This window comes from Lampetra planeri, chromosome 50 (assembly GCF_965212315.1).
Source record: "Lampetra planeri chromosome 50, kcLamPlan1.2.h2, whole genome shotgun sequence".
Taxonomy (NCBI): Eukaryota; Metazoa; Chordata; class Hyperoartia; order Petromyzontiformes; family Petromyzontidae; genus Lampetra; species Lampetra planeri.
The window spans coordinates 3,930,125-3,948,299 of record NC_136156.1 but is presented as its reverse complement, the minus strand read 5'-3'; the positions used below and the strand labels follow the sequence as shown (position 1 = coordinate 3,948,299).

General features: G+C 56.3%; 1 protein-coding gene and 1 long non-coding RNA gene across 15 annotated transcripts in view; both read right to left on the bottom strand.

Moving 5' to 3' along the window:
- Positions 1 to 535: 535 nt before the first annotated feature.
- LOC144734213 (uncharacterized) lies at positions 536 to 7,031 on the bottom strand. The gene is made up of 2 exons (XR_013588489.1): positions 4,970 to 7,031; positions 536 to 4,937 (listed from the first exon to the last, which is right to left on the bottom strand). It is a non-coding gene; the product is annotated as an uncharacterized LOC144734213 (long non-coding RNA).
- A 1,369-nt stretch (positions 7,032 to 8,400) lies between these two features.
- LOC144734211 (uncharacterized) overlaps positions 8,401 to 18,175 on the bottom strand; it is a 67,344-nt gene continuing 57,569 nt past the window's right edge. For 6 of the 14 annotated variants that reach the window (XM_078616323.1, XM_078616326.1, XM_078616314.1 and 3 more), the window contains 11 exons: positions 16,860 to 16,990; positions 16,178 to 16,299; positions 14,715 to 15,334; positions 12,970 to 13,573; positions 12,644 to 12,824; positions 12,165 to 12,269; positions 11,626 to 11,676; positions 11,235 to 11,301; positions 9,792 to 9,882; positions 9,272 to 9,453; positions 8,401 to 8,810 (listed from right to left, as the gene is read on the bottom strand). In XM_078616323.1, coding sequence (XP_078472449.1) covers positions 9,273 to 9,453; positions 9,792 to 9,882; positions 11,235 to 11,301; positions 11,626 to 11,676; positions 12,165 to 12,269; positions 12,644 to 12,824; positions 12,970 to 13,573; positions 14,715 to 15,334; positions 16,178 to 16,299; positions 16,860 to 16,990 — 2,153 coding nt within the window. In that variant the 3' untranslated portion in view covers positions 8,401 to 8,810; position 9,272. The remainder of the gene's footprint in view (positions 8,811 to 9,271; positions 9,454 to 9,791; positions 9,883 to 11,234; positions 11,302 to 11,625; positions 11,677 to 12,164; positions 12,270 to 12,643; positions 12,825 to 12,969; positions 13,574 to 14,714; positions 15,335 to 16,177; positions 16,300 to 16,859; positions 16,991 to 18,175) is intronic. The other 8 variants (XM_078616315.1, XM_078616318.1, XM_078616324.1 and 5 more) reach the window with 3 other exon arrangements.

The following is an 18,175-nucleotide window of genomic DNA, read 5'->3' as shown; positions in this document are numbered from 1 at the left end:
CACCCAGCCCCTCCCTGCACGACGGACACAATAATCCCATGTGGGCTGGTGTAACCAGGAGGTTCCTACCAATATATACATACACATAGTGCAGTGGTTAATATATGGACCTTTAGTCAATATTGAACTCACGTTTTGCCTGTGGGAGGAAACCGCACCGCTAGGAGGCCACAAGAAAGAGGAAAACGCTCACAAGTCCGCACGCAAGGGCTCAGCAAATCCACGCGCTACTTCATTATTTATAGTGTGACCACGATCACACGTGAGATGTTTCCTTAAGACGATCTATGCTCGTACGCTTGTGTCGACGAAACTAAAAGCCTACAACTCTCGCAGCGCAGGGCAGTCTGCGCACCCCCCAACAAGGGTACGCGGAAGCGGATATCACAGAGTTCCGTCTGAGATCCCCCTTTTCCCACAGCTGTAAATCTGCCCAACAAAAGTGCGACCGTGTCTTCTCCCCAATCGTAGCGCCACCGTCACATCACAAACGGTCCCCGCTCGCATCACACACTCACAGCAGCAGCAGCAGCAGTTTGGGACAGTCTTTTTTTTATTGGTGTTATTATTCTTATTATCAACATTACGCGTGTCTTCGTGCACGTGCGTGTCCCCGTGCAGTGGGCCGGGGGGTTCCATGCCGTCACGAATTCACGTCACGCGCAAACGACAGTCGCGGGCGGGCGCCGCGCTATTTAAACGACGAGACAATCAACTAAACGCAAGTCAGCAGCAGCATCAGCAAGTTCTCGAAGAAGCGAGCGCGTTAATTCAACTACGTAGCGCGTTACACGCCCGCCCGCCGAGCCACAAAGACGACGGGTGGCAATTCGCCAGCGTTTTTTTTTAATTCACCACAGGACGCACATGCCACGTGCACACGTGTGCGCTTCACAACCAGCTTGGGAAGGCGGAGGGGGGGACATCCATGCACCCGCTGTGACGTCCTCTGCGGGCGAGCACGTGCCGAAAGATGGAGGTGGATGGATGGACGTCACAATGAACGGTCGACGGCGATGACCAAAACGCGCGGTGAGAATTCGCCAGCGACTTTCCCTTCCTTCCTTCCTTCTGCTCGATTACCATCCCTCCCCTCCCCCAGCAGTCTGCTGCCCACGTCCTACAGCTCTACCCGACGAAGTTGGTCGGGCGAAGGGTGGTTGTGGTTCGGGTGTTTGACATCGTAAGGGTCAAAATCGGGAGTCGGGAACCCGCGTGACGGACTTGACTCGGGCGCGTGCTCCCAGCGACACACGCGAGTTGTCATCGTCGTCGGGAACACGAACAGAGGCGATGGGGGGGGGGCACAGGGAGCTGTGGGGGGCATGGGGTGGGGGTGGTTCGGGGCAGGACCCCCAACGCATCTTCTTGTCGTGTGCCGAAGCACCGTGTGGGTTGGTGTTACCCCAATCGCAGCACTCGGCGACCTCCCACGTGTCATATAATAATGGTCGTTTATAGATTTTGTTAACAGTTCAGTATTGTCAAATCCTTGCAGCGTTTAGAAGTGACAGACAGCAAGCTACGTAAAAATGAAAGCAAAAAATGAGGTATAGATACAAAGGTGGTGGGGGGGGGAATAGGAGGGGGGAAATATGGGCATTTAAGAGTGGGGGCGCAAACATGTACACTTTTATTATTACATACAGACGTTGCAGCTTTTGTCTCGTTAGTTACGTTGTCTTGGCGTGTTGGTTAGTTAACGTGTGTTCGATAACTCGTCTGTAACACACGCACACACGTGCACACTCGCCACGACCAAGCGAGCAAAAGGCAGGCTCTGTAACGAGCCTGCATCACTGCCTTACGACCACATCGACAACAACAACGATCATAAGAATGAATTAACCGACCTCCTCCCCTCCTCCGATAGAGGCAACTCACTTCTACTACAAGTCTAACGCGGCAACAAGAACAGTGAACCACCACGAGACGGAGAGAGAGAGAGATCGGTAAATGCTCGGCGAGTGTGAGCCGCTGAATCTCGTTACTCTCCGCTATTGCAGCAACGAGACGCGAAGTCCGACTCCGCGTCACGCGTTCACGGCGGGGAAGAGGCTCACATCGGGAGGGACGTTGTCTCGAACCGTTCCGTTCCACGCACAGCAGTTCACGACGAATAATGGCTACACGGGCGGCGAGAATGTTAACTACCTTGCCTGGTTATGCAGGAGGTCGTTGGTTTCAGCGATTCCCGACCCTGACGCCTGCTGTATATTTTGAGGTTTGCGTGTCCCTCTCTCTCTCTCCCCGTGGTCGCGTGGATTTTTCGCCCGGTCCTCCGGTTTTTCCCCTCCACGTTAAGAATCAACGTGCGCTTAGAGCATCTCTGGCTGCTATACATTGCTACACGATGAGCCACTTCGTCCAGCTATTAGTTGTGGCCAGTTCGCTTCTGAAAAAAAGAGAGCTACAGGAGATAGCTCAGTTGGGGCCTTACCTGGGGAAAATAAAAACATTTTAGAGTTCAGACAAATCGGCGGAAATCGATCACTGCCGGTTACCCATCGCTCGACTCATCACAACGCGAATGCCCGATGGGCGTTCATTTAATCGCCGTTGGGATTTTAAATCCATCGACGATTAACGACGGTTAAGGGAGATGGCAAGTACAGCAAGTGGGTCGTTTCGTCAACCCATCCGTGGCGTGAACCGCTGAGTGTTTTTTTTATCCAACTTGTATATATTTTTATCTTAACGCGTGTTATGTACACGTGGATGTTAAACGGTGAATCGACGCATCGTTTAGATTATCTTTGGGTTACAGTGTCACCCCCCCCCCCCCGCGTATTTAACGCTAAAACCGAGAACTTACTTACACCCATAAACAAAGACCCCCCGTGTAGCCTCAGCAGACTGTTGGGGAAAAGTGCTGTTAGCGAGTAGCACCGATAAAGGCCTGAACGCCACACGAGGGGGGGGTGACCAACACCACGCCCGGTCGCCTTTGTCTCCCTAAGTGGCTATGTTTATGCATCGCACCAGGTACTCATTTGAGGGTAAGTTGATCTCCGGGAGGGCCCACGACCGGTTAAGATAATCGTCGCCGTTGTTGGCGCTGAGCGCGGAAATTAAACTCGGGTCGCCAGGTTTGTAGTGCAGTGCGTAAACCACTACACTGCAGCTACCCCACACATTACACACCGACGCTTATGCACATCAACAGCACATATTGGCCTGGAGTCTCCCCTAGGTCTAACCAACTTCAAATGAGCACCTGGTGCGGCGTAAAAAAAAATCAGCACTGGGGAGACAAAGGCGGCCGGGTGGCGTGGTGCTGGCCACCAGCTCGTTGTATGGCGTGCCGGCCTTTGCTGCCCGTTCATAACATTCGCCCCAACAAGTCTGGACTGTACTTCACCGATGTATTCGTGCTGTTTTTAATGCATGTATGCGTTCTCTCCTAACTTTAAATATCTATATTACGTGCGACGAATGATATGTACGTATGTATTTATCAAGTGATTTAAAACAAACAAAAACATAAATTCCCATTTTTCCAACACTGTAATGCAGGACTCAAAATCTCAGCCGGGTCTGTCTGGGTCGAGAAACCGAACACAAATTCCCCGCGCACGGCGCGTCAACCACGTCCAGTATAGCCCCTCTCTCCCTCTCTCTGTGCCCGTGGCTACCCCGTGACATCGGGGAATATACAGCCAGTGGTCGGGTAACAACACAAATATCCAGTGAGAAATTTAAAGTCCTGCACATTGTGCACGTGTGCGCGTGTGCACGCTCGTGTGTGTACGTGTAACAACAAGAAACACACACACAGTACAACACATAGCTAGCAGATAACCCCTGACCACCGCGATACAGGGATTTGCATTTCCAGTTGTAGCCAATATTTTCGCCTTCCGGCGAAGAGACACGCGTGACTGAACGTGAACACACCTAAGCCCCGGTGTCGCCTTTCAACAGACCGTTTCGTGTACGTGCTGTGAACGAGCACACCCCATGTATGAATGCCGGCACGGCACGCGAGAGGATGGCGTGGCCAGCACCACGTTTTCCCGGCCGCCTTTGTCTCCCCAGTGCTGCTAGTTACACAGCGCGGACCAGGGCAAGTCATTCAAAGCCGAGTCGAAAGACCGAAGAGACCCCCAGGGACCGGTTCAAATATTCGCCACTTATTGGTCGTGACACGCGGTTTTGAACTCTGGTCGCCGTTTTCGTAGCGCAGCTCACTAACCACTGCACTACCGCTCCCCGCATACACACACGTGCATGCACACACACACAAACGCACAAGCCTACACAATCATACGAACACATCCACGGAGATTTGAGAGCACCTGGGCTCACCTGAAAATAGTCTAACCTGCACACAGAGCACGTGGGGAACGCTCTCCTTCACAGACCTCCCGAGCAAACACACGGGCGCACACACACACACGGCATAGGGGGTAAACACCCTAACACGCCTGTACCTCCACACACCTTCGCAGCACACCTGGGTGTACACCACCTGTTGCCTACACACACCTGAACACGTTTTATTGTACGCGGACCCGAATACGCCGCGCGTCTACACAAAACCATCACACACCAACACACTTCTGTACACCGAACGGGCACACGCGCTCACGCATATTCACATAAACATACAAAGGTCCGCCCCCCGTGTAGCCTTTAACAGACTGCTGGGGGAAGTGTTCTTCGCGAGCACCGACGAAGGCGGGTACGGCACACGAGGTGGTATGGGCCAGTACCACACCCGGACCGCCTTTGTCTCCCCAGCGGCTGTTGTTTACACACCGCACCGGGTACTCATTTAAGGCTGAGTCGACCTAGCGGACGCCCAGGAGCGGTTCAGATATTCGTCACCGATGTTGTCTGTGAGCGGGAATCACAGAGAAAAAAAAGGATTCGGGTCGGCGGGTTTGTAGTACAGCAGCGTGGGATCACCACTGCACTAGCGCACACACACACACCTGGCACGCACACACCTGGCACACACACACACACCTGGCACGCACACACCTGGCACACACACACACACACCTGGCACGCACACACCTGGCCGTTGCCTAAATACGCGGAGCAAAGCGGCACGCGGCGTGGCTCGCAAAAGCACGGCGCTCCTAACCCGCGGGGTGACCCACAGCGTGCACGTTCATCGCCGTGACGACTGATTAAGGGGCGAGGGGGGGGAGAGGAGAGAGAGGAGATGGCGAAGGGGGTGGATGTTCGAACGGCAACCGAGTAGAGACTCATCCCGAAAGGAGGATTCGGCGAAACGCGAATCGGTGAAACCGATTTTGAGACGCGCATCCATATTTTGTTCTTTCCGTCCGCGTTAAACAGAGAGGAGACGTCGAGTGCGCGTGGGAGCCACCGAGCCCCGAGGCGGCGGCGATCCGGAACGCGCCGCAAGCGACCCGCGGTCACGGATCAGGGACGTCCCCTGGGGTCGATTCGTGCTTTAGCCCCGCCCACCGCCGCCGCCATCACCGATGCGTCGTCGTCAGTCTCCGTTAGACCGGTGGGGGGGGGGGTCAGCCAACCTGCGGCTCTGGAGGCGCGTGCAGTTCTTTACAGACAGCTTCGTGACACCGAGTGCGTGTCTGTGTGTGTTTGCATTCGCATGCATTGCGGCTCTTTGACATTGTGAGTTTTTGCGCACCGAATTCGTCCGAAAAAGAAAACCCGTGGCTCTTCTTGACAATTTGGTTGCCGGTCCCCCTGCGGCGTTCGACATTGCGTCTTGCCGGTCGCACGCTCCCGAGTCGGGCACCCCCCCCCCCTCCCAACCCCATGTGCGGCAGCGTCTCCCCCATCACGCGCGGCGTGTCCGCACATCGGAGACAAACTCACAACTCTGACGCGCGCGGGGTTCCGTCAAGACCCCGCGCGTCATCGTCAAGCGTGCGAATCGAATTTTTGTCGATCGACCAAGCATTTCATCCGTAGTGGGCAGAGTCGTTGGGTCTCGAAGCTATTCGAAGGTGTTTCCCGTCGGCGATACCGATGGTTGCTGCTGTTGCTGTGTGCGGACCTCCTGTTATTCAAATGCTGCATCAGCACAACGATAATTAGCAAGTTATCAACGAGACGAAAACAATTATACATTTAAACGAAGCATAAATAATATCGTTACCTCTCTCCCCAAAAGGCGGGCAATCAGGACAGGTTATGGAAAACGTCCCAATGTTAGGTCTGGGACTTACATTTCCAATGTATATTGGGAACCCGGCACGGCACATCGCGCTCACCATACCTCTGGCGCCTTCGATGGCTGTGACTACTCGTATCACGTGGCCCACACGCTCGCGTCGATGCCCATTGAATATTCAGCGAGAAATCCAATCCCTGGTTCGATTGATTAATAACGTACGAGTGATCCATTTATAGACCGCCTTAAACCGTCTTTCTCGGCAGGCGATGAGATATCTTGAGAAAGTGAAGAGGAGAGCATTTAAAACATTTCATGAGTTCTGCTGAGAACGGTGGGAGGCATGCAGAGGCATTTTCTCTCATTTCTCATCGTTTTAAATGTCGTGAGTGTCCTACAAATGTTAAAGGCGCAGCCCTGCAATTGCTTGCGTCACTGCTGGCGCAAGGGCCTCCTCACAGAGGGAGCTCTGGAGTGCCACCACCAGGCGGCCTCTATAGACGAATCACCACCAGACATTGGAAATCTCAGTGTCCATGTTTGTGTGTGGATGCCCCACGGGATGGCTATTTATGACGACCCGGCTCACGGCAACACTCCACCGGCGCGCGTGTGCGCGCATGTGCGTGCGCGCATGTCTGCGTGTGCGCACCAACCACAGCATCATCATCACGGCGCGTCGACAGACCATGCCGCCCGTTTCCACGAGCAGCGCGATGGTGGCGATTGCGCCAATGACGCAAGCGGTTTCAATTCGTCACTCGTGCGGAACGGCGCACATTCATCCCCCGCCGGCACTGCGGTGACGCTGGACCGCCGTCGGTCAAGCGCACGGAAAACCATCGGCGGACGACCGGGATTAACGACGACACTGCCTCGATGTTATTGGCCGACGCGTAACTCCCCACTGCCCCACCCCACACCCCCCATCTCATCCGAGCGTTCATGCCTCCCCGGTGGGGCGTGACGCGAGTGCGGTGGTGAGCGGCGGCGGTGGTGTCACGAGGGTTGAGACCATGTTTCATCTTGCGAGCTTCTCGAAAAAGTAATCGCAACTCCGTCCCATCTGTTAAATACATTCCATGACCCCTAAAAAATATAACGTTAACTCTTAACGAGTATATTCAACACCTACCCTCCTCGCCTTGACGGCATCAACCTTAACGCTCCACTCTAACCTCCCAACAAAGCCTAAACCGTCAGCCTAACTCTTAAAACGTTACCCTAAATACACGTAAGGGCGGTAAATCTTCAACCTCCGTCTTCAAAGTGCAAAACCCGCGGTGGGGGGGGGGGGAAGGGGGGGTTGTGGGACTGTGAGACAGACCCAGGAAGGGGGATGGTGGTGGCACCTGCTTCTTTTCCCCTGGCACAACCGAGCCGTGCTGGGGCCATGCCGAGCCATCCCAGCATGGCTCGGGAGGCGCCGGGGGGGGTTATTTTTCCACTGCAGAGGCAGAGCCGTGCCGCCAGCGTCACGTACGGTGAACGAGTGGAAGACATCTGCATGTCGAACTTCTTTTGCACCGTACATAGCCAACCGTGCTAGTCGGGGGTGCGACACAGCGCCCGGACGCGGCGTCCTCGGTGTAACCCGACGTCGCGCGCGAAATTAACGCATGGAGACGCATGGCGATGACGCGGTGACGACGCGCACCGTGAATGCGTCGTTAGGTCCGCCCCTGGCGCTGCTTGACCCCGAGCCAAACTAAAAAGTCTGGCTCGGGTTCTAGCTCGGGTTCTGGCTCGGCTCCGCGAAGAGCCAGTGGGAAACCGCCCTGTTCCCCGCGTGCTGGCTGGGCTCGGGTGTGCCAGTGGGGGGAAAAAACCGGGGGGGGGGGGGGGGTTAGTAGAGGCGACGATGAAAGTTGCGGGGCGGTTGACAACCGATGCGGCGCGCCGGCCACACCAAACGCGCTCGCCTAGCGGCGCGCCGCTTGCGCCGCGCCGCTTGCGCCATCGAGCATCACGACGGCTGGCCGACAGACGGCCCCACGGTCCCACGGTCCCACGGTCCCACGGCCCCACGGCCCCACGGCCACACGGCCCCACGGCCCCACGCGCAGCGGCAGATCGCAAAGCGGCAGGCGGCGGAGAGGGAGGGGACAGCACAGCCAGCCTGGCCGCGTTTAGTGTTGGTCTGAACAGCCCCGAGTGACGAGAGCCCCGCTACAGCACTGTGGTACACAGCTTCACAAGTAAATCCTCACGAGCGACAGAGATAGAGAGAATATTCAACTTCTACAATAATTTTACATTGACAATATTTACAATCGTGTTCCTTTTCGTTTTTCCCCCGCTTACTTACTCGAGTTCTGCTTTTCTTAAAACAGATTATTATTTTTAAACTGATCGTTTTCATTTACATTTACGGTTTCCCCCCCAACCCCCCCCCCCCCCATCTATTTTTCGTTGCTCTTCTCCGCTTCCGTTTTCAACTACATTCACAACTCGGGGGACGCGTCCACGGATTTTTCCCAGCAGCAAAACGACGCGCGACGGATCGCGGCGCGGTGGCGAAGGATGAAGCGTGACAGTCGACACTCAAAACGATAACGGGCGGGGGGCGCGGGGAATAAAACAAATAATAAACAGTGGGTGTCCGAGCGCAGGAGACGCCGGTTCCCCGCGAGCGGTGGACAGCGCCGGCGGCTCCAACGTCGGCAGACATCGTCAGTTCCTCGCCTCCGTCCTAGCGGGAAGGTGGCGCATGGAGAGAGAAAAGCGAACACGGAACGGCGCGCGATTAGGCGACAGGGGTGGGGGAGGACGCGAAGAGAGCAAAGCAACAGAAAGGGGTCGAGTGTTTACCGCGCGGCGTTACGAACTCCGCCGTTGACCCCACAGGAGGTCGTGGGTTCGATCCCGACCGTCACGCCTGCGGTGTCTCCCTCCCTCTCCGTGGTTCTTCTCCGGGTCCTTAATTTTTTCCCTCCGCATTTAGAATCGACGCGCATTCAGAGCATTTGGCCGCTGTAAATGTCCATGTGGTGACGATAAGCCGCTTCGCTGAGCTACCGTTTGCGAAAGCGAGGTCGCTTCTGAAAAAGAGCTACGTAGCTCGGTGGGCCTCGCCTGGTCAAGTAAAAAATAGTATAGTTTGTGAGTTAAGGGTGAGAAGGCGGGTGAGCGATGGGGCGAGTGGCGCCGCACCTCAGGCCAGCGAGTCTCCGTTCTCCTCGAAGGCGATGAGCGGGGGGTTTGGCGGCGGTGCCGTCGTCGTCGCGCTGCCGACGGCGTCGGATGGAGCATCGCCGCTCTCGGTCGTCACCGCCGCCTTCATCGACCGCGGCTCCATCGCGAGGTCGATCAGCTCCTCGAAGTCTCGCCCGTTGCTGGAGAGGGAGGGCGAGAGAGCGGGAGTGTGGGGGGCGGAGAGGGAAAGAGGGCGAGAGAGAGATACGGGGGGGTGCCGGGGGGGGGTGCGGGAGTGTGGGGGGCGAAGGGGCAGGTATGCACGCGTCACAGGATGGGTGGGAAGATCCAACTTAAAAACAAATATTTTCACCTTGAATAACCGTGTGGCCGAGCTGTGTGATCCGTTAATTGATCCGTGTGTCCTCGAGTCAGTCATCATTCACAGCCAGGCGTGCGTTTCATTCAGGGAGTCGCGCGCACAAATGATTCATAGAGCCGCGCACGTCCCGCTCGGTCGGTCAGTGCGTGGCCTCACCTCCCCTCCGTGGTCAGGCTTCCGACTGCCGCGCTGCCGTTCCCGGTGGGCGCCTCCCGCGCGTGCGTCTGTCCGTTCAAGCTCAGGAGCCCTGCAAACGCGGTCACCCCACCGGCACCGCACATGCCACGGCCTCCGTTTTAGCTGGCGCGTCTACGCAGTCGACCGCAGCAACTTCGCCGTTGTTTAAACACGGCGAGGCGCTCAAGCGTGGAGGACGACAGGGGTAGGAGACGCATTCACGAGAGGGGCCTGAAAAATCGAATCGATCGGCACTCTTGCCCACGACGTGAAAACTTGATTCAAGTGTGGGATAGTTAGGAGGGTTATTGTTGAAAATGTGCAAAACATCTTCACGGTGATCCAACCCAAAAGTAGCTAATTATGAATGATAATTAGGACCAGTTCAGTAAATTCGAGGCAAACAAAGGGTAGAAGCAGATACCCAGTTCACCAGGCTGAATCTGCGACACATCACCGATGGCACGGAAGAGGTGGCTCTGTAATAGGCCTGCTCAGTTTAACACGTAGACTTTCGCGACCAATATTATTCATAATCAACGTTTTTGGGTTAGATCGCGTTATTTATAAATGTGTCGTGACTCTCCACCACCCGACACGGCCAATCAGCAAAAAAGTGTCACGTTGACAAAAGACAAATAGTTCAATACTTTAGCCCACCGGTGTGTTGAAGCGTGAAACTACAACATTTACAATTTTTGAATACGACGTTTCGCTGGTAATTGCATCCAGCATCATCGGGCAATTTGCCAGAATGGCCAGAATGGCAAATTGCCCGATCATGCTGGATGCAATTACCAGCGAAACGTCGTACTCTAATTTTTTTTTGTAAATGTTGTGGTTTCACTCTTTAACACACTGGTGGGCTAAAGTAGTGAACTATTTGTCTTTGTCAACAAGACACTTTTTTGCTGATTGGCCGTGTCGGGTGGTGGAGGGTTACGACACATTTATAAATAACGCGATCTAACCCAAAAACGTTTATTATGAAAATAGGCCTGCTGTCGTGTACGGATCAGAAATACGGACCCTTGACAAAGCAAATGGGACAGAGGCCGAACAGTGGGTAAAGCAGCATCGGAGAGATGCACGCTTGGAATTACACCGGCGGAGTAAAAAACCAGGAACACATCGGGCACCTCGCCTAGTATACAAGAGATTGTGGGTTCAATCCCGACCCAGTTTTTTGTATATTTGGAGTTTGCATGTCTCTCTCCCCGTGGTCGCGTGGATTTTTCTCTGGGTCCTCCGCTTTTTCCCTCCACATTTATAATCAACATACATTGAGAGTATTTGGTTGCTATGCAATTTGTCGATCGATCAATTGTGGCCGGGTCACGCCTGAAAGAGAGCTAGCTATATAACTCCATTGGGCCTTACTTGGTAAAATAAAAAAGTTTAGTTTATGCTTGCAGACTTTACCTGGCGAGTCTCCCGTGTCACCATTGCTCTGCTGATCTGGAGCATCCTCAAGATCCTTCCCCTCTTTCTGCGCAAATGCACTCGGCACAAACGCACGCGACCGCACAGTCAGGGCCTGGCGTTGTCAACATCATGCGCATCGTGAGTACCGGCATTACCATCACCACCACAATCACCATCATCATCATCAGCACCATACAGGCATCAGCAACAGCACCAACAACATCAATTGCAGCATCGTTGCACGCCTAAAATGTAGGGTGGCCAATGTCACGCCTCCTCCATCGCCCCCTTCTGCCCTCTATATCCCTACACCCACGGGACTGAATTGTTACAGAGCCAAAGGTAGCTTTCATTTCCACGCTCCCCGTGCCCCTCGCCCCAGATGTACCTCCTTGTTGGGTTCCGATTTCCGTGTCCGCTTCATAATTTGCTCCAAACGCTGCAGACAGAGAGACACGACGCAAGGCTTAGTGAACCATTGGTGAACGCTAAGAAAGCTACGATTCAAAGTGGATAAATGGGAAGGGTTGTGGTGGCAAATGCTATGGACGATTCAGATTTGTAAAAGCTTTCGTCGAAATTGGTGGGAGAGTGCGTTGTGGGGAGTAGAGTGAATTGAGAGGTAGGAGAGTGCATGGATGGGAGTGGGATTGAGATGAGAGGGGAGAGGTGGGGGAGTGCGTTGTGGGGAGTGGATTGAGATGAGAGGGGAGAGGTGGGGGAGTGCGTTGTGGGGAGTGGATTGAGATGAGAGGAAAAAAGTGGGAGAGTGCGTTATGGGGAGTGAGATGAGAGGGGAGAGGTGGGAGAGTGCGTTATGGGGAGTGGACTGAGATGAGAGTTGAGAGGTAGGACAGCGCGTGGAGGGGAGTGGAGAGGGGCGAATTGCTGCAAGTCGGAGATGTGCGTGGAGCGAGCAGGCGGCACCTTTTTCCTCTCGAGCCGCTCCTGCTCCTCTTTGTGAGCCTGGCGAGCGCGCTCCACGCGCTGCTTCTCAGCCTCCTCCCTCGCCCGCACCTCTGCCTCCTCCCTCTGTCGCACGCACACACAAAGATCCCCCGCGTAGCCGTTACAGACTGGTGGGGCAAGTGCCATTAGTGAGAAGCACCTATTAAGGGCGACAAGGCACACGAGGGGGTGGGTGGCCAGTAGCACGCCCGGCCACCTTTTGTCTCCTCGGTCGCGATGTTTATTACACACAGCGCCAGAGTTGACCTACAAGAGGAGCAGGACCAGTTCGGCTATTCGTCCACTCATGTTGGCCGTGAGCGGGAAGTAAACTTGGGTCATCAGGGGTCCGTAGCGCAGCACGCTAGCTACTGCGTCACCGCTCCCCACACACGCACATACACACATGCATACGGACGCACAAAAACGGGCGGGGAGCTGTGGGCACGGACGCGCACCTGCTTCTGTATCTCCACCTGCCGCTCGCGCTCCTCAATCTCCCGCCTCTCGCGGTCCTCCTCCGCTCGCCGCCGCTCCTCCTCCTCCTGCACCCGGCGCTCCTCCTCCAGCCGCCGTGCCTCCTCCTCGCGCCGTGCCCTCTCCTCCGCCTTGCGGCGAGCGATCTCCTCCTTCATGCGCCTGCCGAGAGCGGAGGGAGGGGGGCGCCGCTAAATGCCAACGTCCGTAGACCGGGACATCTGCATTTACGTGGGCGAGTGTTGAACTTATGCGAGTGGGTAAGAGCGCGTGAGCGAGTGCGAGCGAGCGATCGTGCGGTCGTCACTTCTCGGCTTCGGCGTGAGCGATGCGCTCCTGCTCCTCCTTCTCGCGCTGCTCGCGCGCCAGCTTGCGCTTCTCGGCCAGGGCCCGCGTCGCGTCCTCCGCGTTGGTGCTCCCTGCGAGACCCTTCCCACCGCCGCCGCCACCGCCGCCCGACGACGACGCCTTGGCCTCGTCCGAGCGACCCTTCCCGCCGCCCGGCGTCCGCGTCGCGACCTCCTCCGTGGCCGCGCTCGGCCGTGCCGCATCGCCCTCCGCCGCCCCGGACTTTTTGGGAGTCTTGGTCACCGCGGTGGCCGGCGCGGTTGCCGCCACCGCCGCTGCCGCCTCCGCCGCCGCCGGCGCCGGCCGGGCAGTTTCGGCGGGCCCCGTCGTCTCGGCCGATTTGGCGACGCTCTCTCTCCCGGCGCCGTCCTCGGCGGATTGCTCTTTGGGCGACGGTTTGCCGTCGACAGGGCTTTGGTCTCCTTGCCGTTTAACGCCCGCCGGCGCCTCTTGAGTGGAGACGGTGGGGGGATTGGTGCCGGCGGCGGCGGTCTCGTCAAACCACCCGGTAGCGGTGGGCTCTTCCGATTCGTCACTGTCGACCACAGGAGGGGCCTCTTCCACTGCGGGAAAAGAGGGGTGAGGTCGGCACGTTAGGCACGGTAAATGGTAAATCTACTGGACATCTGCGAAACTACTGGATGTGTGTGAGAAAGAGCGCCATAGCTCTTCTGACTCGTCAAGTATAGATAGCGATTCTGAAATGGTTCAGCCGCGTTTTTTTATGTTCCCAACTGCAGAAAAACACAGCAACGCAGGGAGAAATGTATAACAATTGCAGAAACCCTTTGGACTTTAATGGCCTCTACTCTGGACCACGTTTCAAGACGCTGTACAGAAAGAGCGAGCAAATGTATTAGAAAGAGCGAGGGAGAGCGAGAGAAAGACAGTGAGTCAGTCTTGGTCAGATGAGATGGGGAAGGTCTCGAGCCTGGACTTGAACAGGTGGGCAGGGAGTTGACAGCATGGATGTCTGGGGGAAGTGAGATTCATACTGTGGGAGGACAATGAGCAACAAATATTTGACACATGAAAACCTCACCGAGTCCTGTCATGTGGCTCCTTTTGGAGGACACAAGCTGCCCACTAGGATTGCATGAACTGGTGAGCGGTGAGAATCAGGCGAGTCTATGACTGGTGCGAGTCAGGTGGGAAAGCGGTGAATCATTTTAAGGCCAGGTGAGTGTCATGGGAGTGTCACATCAACCCCGCCTGTAGGAAGGGCCGTCTAATTAAAAAAGAAAAGTCAAGAGTGATTTCCTGCTGCTCAAATAGGCACTGCGGCAGTCCCCGTCACTTTCTTACAGCCCTGAGCTAGCGGTGAAAATTCCACGTTCCTATGACAGCGGCAAGACTCCCATTGCGCAAACCACTGTTGACTTCCCGGCAAAGTTCTACTCATTTTATCGACCCCCGGGGGATGAGTGACGATGGGACCGAGTCAACCCCCAGTCAGGAACTCGTCGCAACCTTTTAATTGCAAGCCGCTTCGCTCTCCTGCCGAGCCACCTGGCCCGCTGGTTCACAGTGCTAAGTCAACTTGGCATTTGTGCCATTCCCAAAGAGCAAGGCTCATCACGAAGGAAGGGGCTGCAATTCAACACAGAAGTCTACCTTGTCGGCAGCGATGGGCGCCGTGCGGTTTTACCCAAAAAAATACATTTTGAAATGTAATGTAATAAATAAAAGACACGGTGCGCGTACCGACGATGGTGGGCATACGCATCATCTCTCCTCGTACTCTCTCGGCACCCGGCTTCTCCTCCTCCTTCTCCTCCACCACCGGTACCGGCGCTGGTGCCGCTGCCACCGCCGCCGGCGCCTCAACCACTTCCGCCGGTGCCCCATCGGCGCCTCGTCGCTCCGTCGCCGGCGCGGGCGTCACCGCCGCTTTCTCGCGGTACCCGCCGGCGGTCTGTGGTGAAGACGGCGGTGGCGGCGGCAGCGGCGACACAGGCGCGGCCACGTTGGGCGTGGCGACCTTCAACCCCGCCGCTGGAGGAGATGACAACTTGGGCTTCTTGGCAATGGCCGGCCTCTTCTCGTCCTTGGCGGTGGCGGCATTCACTCGCTCCTTCTCGGCCTTCGTCTCCTTCCTGTCCTTCGTCTCCTTCTTCTCCTTCCCTTCCTTCACTTCCTTCGCTTCCTTCGCTTCCTTCACGTCCTTCCTGTCGACACGGGGCCGCGGTGTTTGCGGCCCTGACGGTGGCTTGGAGGACACGAAGGCGGCGGTGGCGGCTGGCGACGGGTGGTTGGCCCTCAAGGGCCCCGAGGTCTTGCCCGACGTCACGGGCGTGGTGGTGCCGCCGGTCTGCGGGCTGGACCTGCGGCGAGCAGACGCGGCGCCGATGGTAACCCAGCACATTTGGTATTCGCGCCGTTTCTTACAGTGCGGGGCTGACCGTGTCGGAAGGCGCTAAGTTTTAAAGACGCGGCGTGCAAGTAGTTTAGCGGCCGGGGGCGATGTGTTGCTGCGTGTGATCCCGATCGAGCCATTTGCGTTGTGCAACGTTGTCAAATTTGGCAGATTGGGACCGTGACGTAGGTACACAATGGGCGACTGTGAACGTCTGTCGAGGTTTAACACGCCCACGGTAATACAACCGGGGCGGGCCAGCTGGATTCGAGACCGCGAAAACCCCTGCGACAGGCGGCGAACGCGCCGGCGTCCGGGGGGCCGTGTCGAGTCACCGCGGGAGGGTGACGCGGCGGTGACCGATTGCCGGTGAAGCGGTGGGGCGAATCGGTGAGCGCCGGACCGTCGACCGACCCAAACGTGACACGTCGTGGCGGCGTCAACGTTGGACTCGGTCGTGAAAAGTCTCAAGGCACCGGTTAGGGAAGAGGAGGCGGAGGAGGGTCGCACACTTTTGACGATTGCATTGGTCGCGCGTGCAAAAATCGCGCGTGCAAAAATCACGTGTGAACGGGGCAGTCTGGTCGGGTGGTGGCGGTGGGTTAACGACGACATGAAGCTAGCGCCACGTGACCTAACCCAACGCACAAACACGGGATCGTCGCATCGTCTACGAGAACACACGTTTTGCGTTAACCGTAGAATTCTATCAGTAGCTAGGAAATGTGTTGCCGATGATGATAACGATTACAACGACGAGCAAGGACTGTAGAGGGAGGGTGAGAGAGGGGAGGGGGGATGAGGGCACTACCAGGGAGAGGGGGGAGAGGACCTGGGAGGGGGCTCGGAACGCCGGGGAGGGCGCAGGATCGGCGAGGCGCTGAGCCCTGCGCCTGGAGACGAGATCCGCTTCTCTTTCTTTAACCGCTCCACCTGCACGGGAAATACGCGGGGCCACAGTCAATCCTCGTCTTGTGTTTTAAATCATCATAGCAGAATAATAATAATTATAATCATCTTCGTAATAATCACTTATTTATTCCAGGAGAGCCGCACCGAGTCCAAGGACTCTTTTTCCAGGAGGGTTGTAAACTGCACATGGAAGGGCATCCCCCCAAGGCAGGACTCAAACCCAGGCCCTACAAGCTGCGAGGCGCGAGCGTCACCACCGCGCCACCAATCCCGTCGCCCAGTGGGTACCAGTCGGTACGACGGACAGGGCGGTGTTATTATTCACAGTTGATTCTTTAGGTTGGGCCACGTCATGGTCCTAACAACGGCACGTGGAAAATCATTACACATTTGCTGCCCGTGTGCGACGCCTGCCAACCTGTTGCCAGCTCGTTACATTGAAACCCAGGTCGGTGCCCCCCCCCCTCCCATCACTCCCCCAACTCGTTCGTCTGTCAAGAGCGCCGCCATCGTTTTTAAGAGCGGTCGACGATCGGACGACGCCGGTCGGCGCCCGCCCGGGTCGCCCGCGCGCGCCTCACCAGCGGCGACGGCGTGCTGAACGGCTTGAACCGGCGCTCCTGGCTGCGGCTGCGGTGTCGGTGCTGCTGCTTGCTGTGTGTGGGGGTCAGCGCGGGGCTTGCGAAGGCTGAGCGAGGGCACACCGGGAACACTGGCCCGTTAAATCATGCGCAGCGCACGTGCGGACGTGCGCGGGCACGCGGGTGCGCGCGCACACACACACGCACGCACGTATGCGTGGAGTGGGGGAGGGGATGGACGCAGGCGACAAGGAAGAACGAACGCACGCATACAGGCACGCGCGCAGACGCACACGTGCATTCGTTCAAGCAGGCACACGGGCGATGGATTCACGCACGCATGGGGACAGATGAATGCGCGAGGGGCAAGTGCACACACGTGCACGCACATGCCAGCACGCACGTGTGTGTAAGATTCAGGCGCACGCACAAACGCACGCGTGCAAGAATGCGGCAAAGCAAGCGCGCGGACAGGCACGCCAAGACACACGGAACGGGGGCAGTGGGGTGGGGGGGTGTGGATATGGGTACCCAAGCAATCCACGCGTGACACACAATGGCAGATGCAACAGAGTAGCAGAGATAAAATGTTAACGAGAGTCAGTTGAATGACGTGGGAACGTGGGTTTGCAGACAATCGCGGGGGGTGGAGGATGCGGAGGGGTGGCGCAGAGAAGAGGAAGGTTGGATGAGCGGTTTCCACGGGGGAATGGGGGGGGGGGGAGCAAAATGCGTGGTTAATGCAGACGCGTGAAGAGCAGCCGTGCGGAAAAATAGTCGGGAGGGAGATAAACGGAGGTAAAATAAATAAACGTGAATGCAACAAAAAAGTGTGGGCACACGGAAAGAGGAGAGAGGAGGAACAGAAAAAAGAAAATCACATTAAAATCATTGAAATTGAGCCGGGTTTACGTGTGCTGCCCACACTCAACATACGTGGCAGAAGCCACCGGCGAGCCAAATCATCGCGATGGGTTTCACGTCTCGTTTGTGTTGCTCCAGACCCAAAAAAACCAAACACTCCACACGGCACGCCGGAATGTTACACGCAATTGGGGTTATTACGACGGGACCTGAATACATTTCGATTTAAAGCTTTCGTGACTGCAGGGATTCATCTTCTTGGTTCTTTCGGTAAAGTCACGTAGAAGGGAAATAATAAAATAATAAAAATAAAACATAATAAAATAATTCTCACGACGTTTCGGCCACAACGCAAGCATCCGTCCTCAGGTGGAGAACAGGTCTTTCCGACAGACCTGTTCCGACAGACTTGTTCTTCACCTGAGGACAGCTGCTTGCGTTGTGGCCGAAAC